The following is a 614-nucleotide window of genomic DNA, read 5'->3' as shown; positions in this document are numbered from 1 at the left end:
CGCTCCCCAGCGCGCCCCTCCTCCGCCCTGCGCCCGCGGCCGGCCCGCGCTGCACTCACCGCCGCCGTCCTGGCAGGGCGAGGTCCTCTCCAGGCGCACGTGGTGCTCGGCGCGGGGCAGGGGCCCGAAGGCCTGCACGCACTTGCCGGCCGACGCTTTGCTGTAAAAGGACTCATTGTCCAGCGTCTCCATGACGTGCTCCAGCGTGCCTCCTGCGCCCATGTAAAAGTCACTGTTTTTACCGGGCGGGCTCTTGAGGGCAAACTTCTCGCCGAGAAACTCCATAGTCCGGCGGGGCCGCCCGCAGCCGAGGGGCGCGGGGCCGAGCGCGCCGGGGCCGGAGCGCGGGGTGGACGGGCCGGGCCGGGCCGGAGCGCGACGCCGCGAGCTGCAGCTCCGAGCGCTTTAAGGCGTCCCGGCCGCGAAGGGGGCACCGAAGTTGCTTTTATATCTTGAAACTCAGCTGGGCTCCTCGGGCAACCTCCCAGTTCTAATGAATATGAAAATAGGCAGGCGACTAACTCCACCCCGGGCCCCTCCGCCCCCACCCCACCCCCCCGGCCCCTCTTACCCCCGCGGGGCGCGTCCCGGCCTAGGTCAGACAGACAGACAGT

General features: G+C 70.2%; 1 protein-coding gene across 1 annotated transcript in view; it reads right to left on the bottom strand.

Annotated features, from left to right (window-relative positions):
* Positions 1–290, bottom strand: part of Alx1 (ALX homeobox 1) — a 22,937-nt gene extending 22,647 nt beyond the window's left edge. Inside the window, exon 1 of the mRNA XM_004623766.1 lies at positions 60–290. Coding sequence (XP_004623823.1) covers positions 60–285 — 226 coding nt within the window. The 5' untranslated portion in view covers positions 286–290. The remainder of the gene's footprint in view (positions 1–59) is intronic.
* Positions 291–614: the final 324 nt, after the last annotated feature.

This window comes from Octodon degus, unplaced genomic scaffold, assembly GCF_000260255.1.
Source record: "Octodon degus isolate 3935 unplaced genomic scaffold, OctDeg1.0 scaffold00004, whole genome shotgun sequence".
Taxonomy (NCBI): domain Eukaryota; kingdom Metazoa; phylum Chordata; class Mammalia; order Rodentia; family Octodontidae; genus Octodon; species Octodon degus.
Note: the sequence above shows the minus strand (reverse complement) of the source record. Positions and strands in the feature narration are given on the sequence as shown.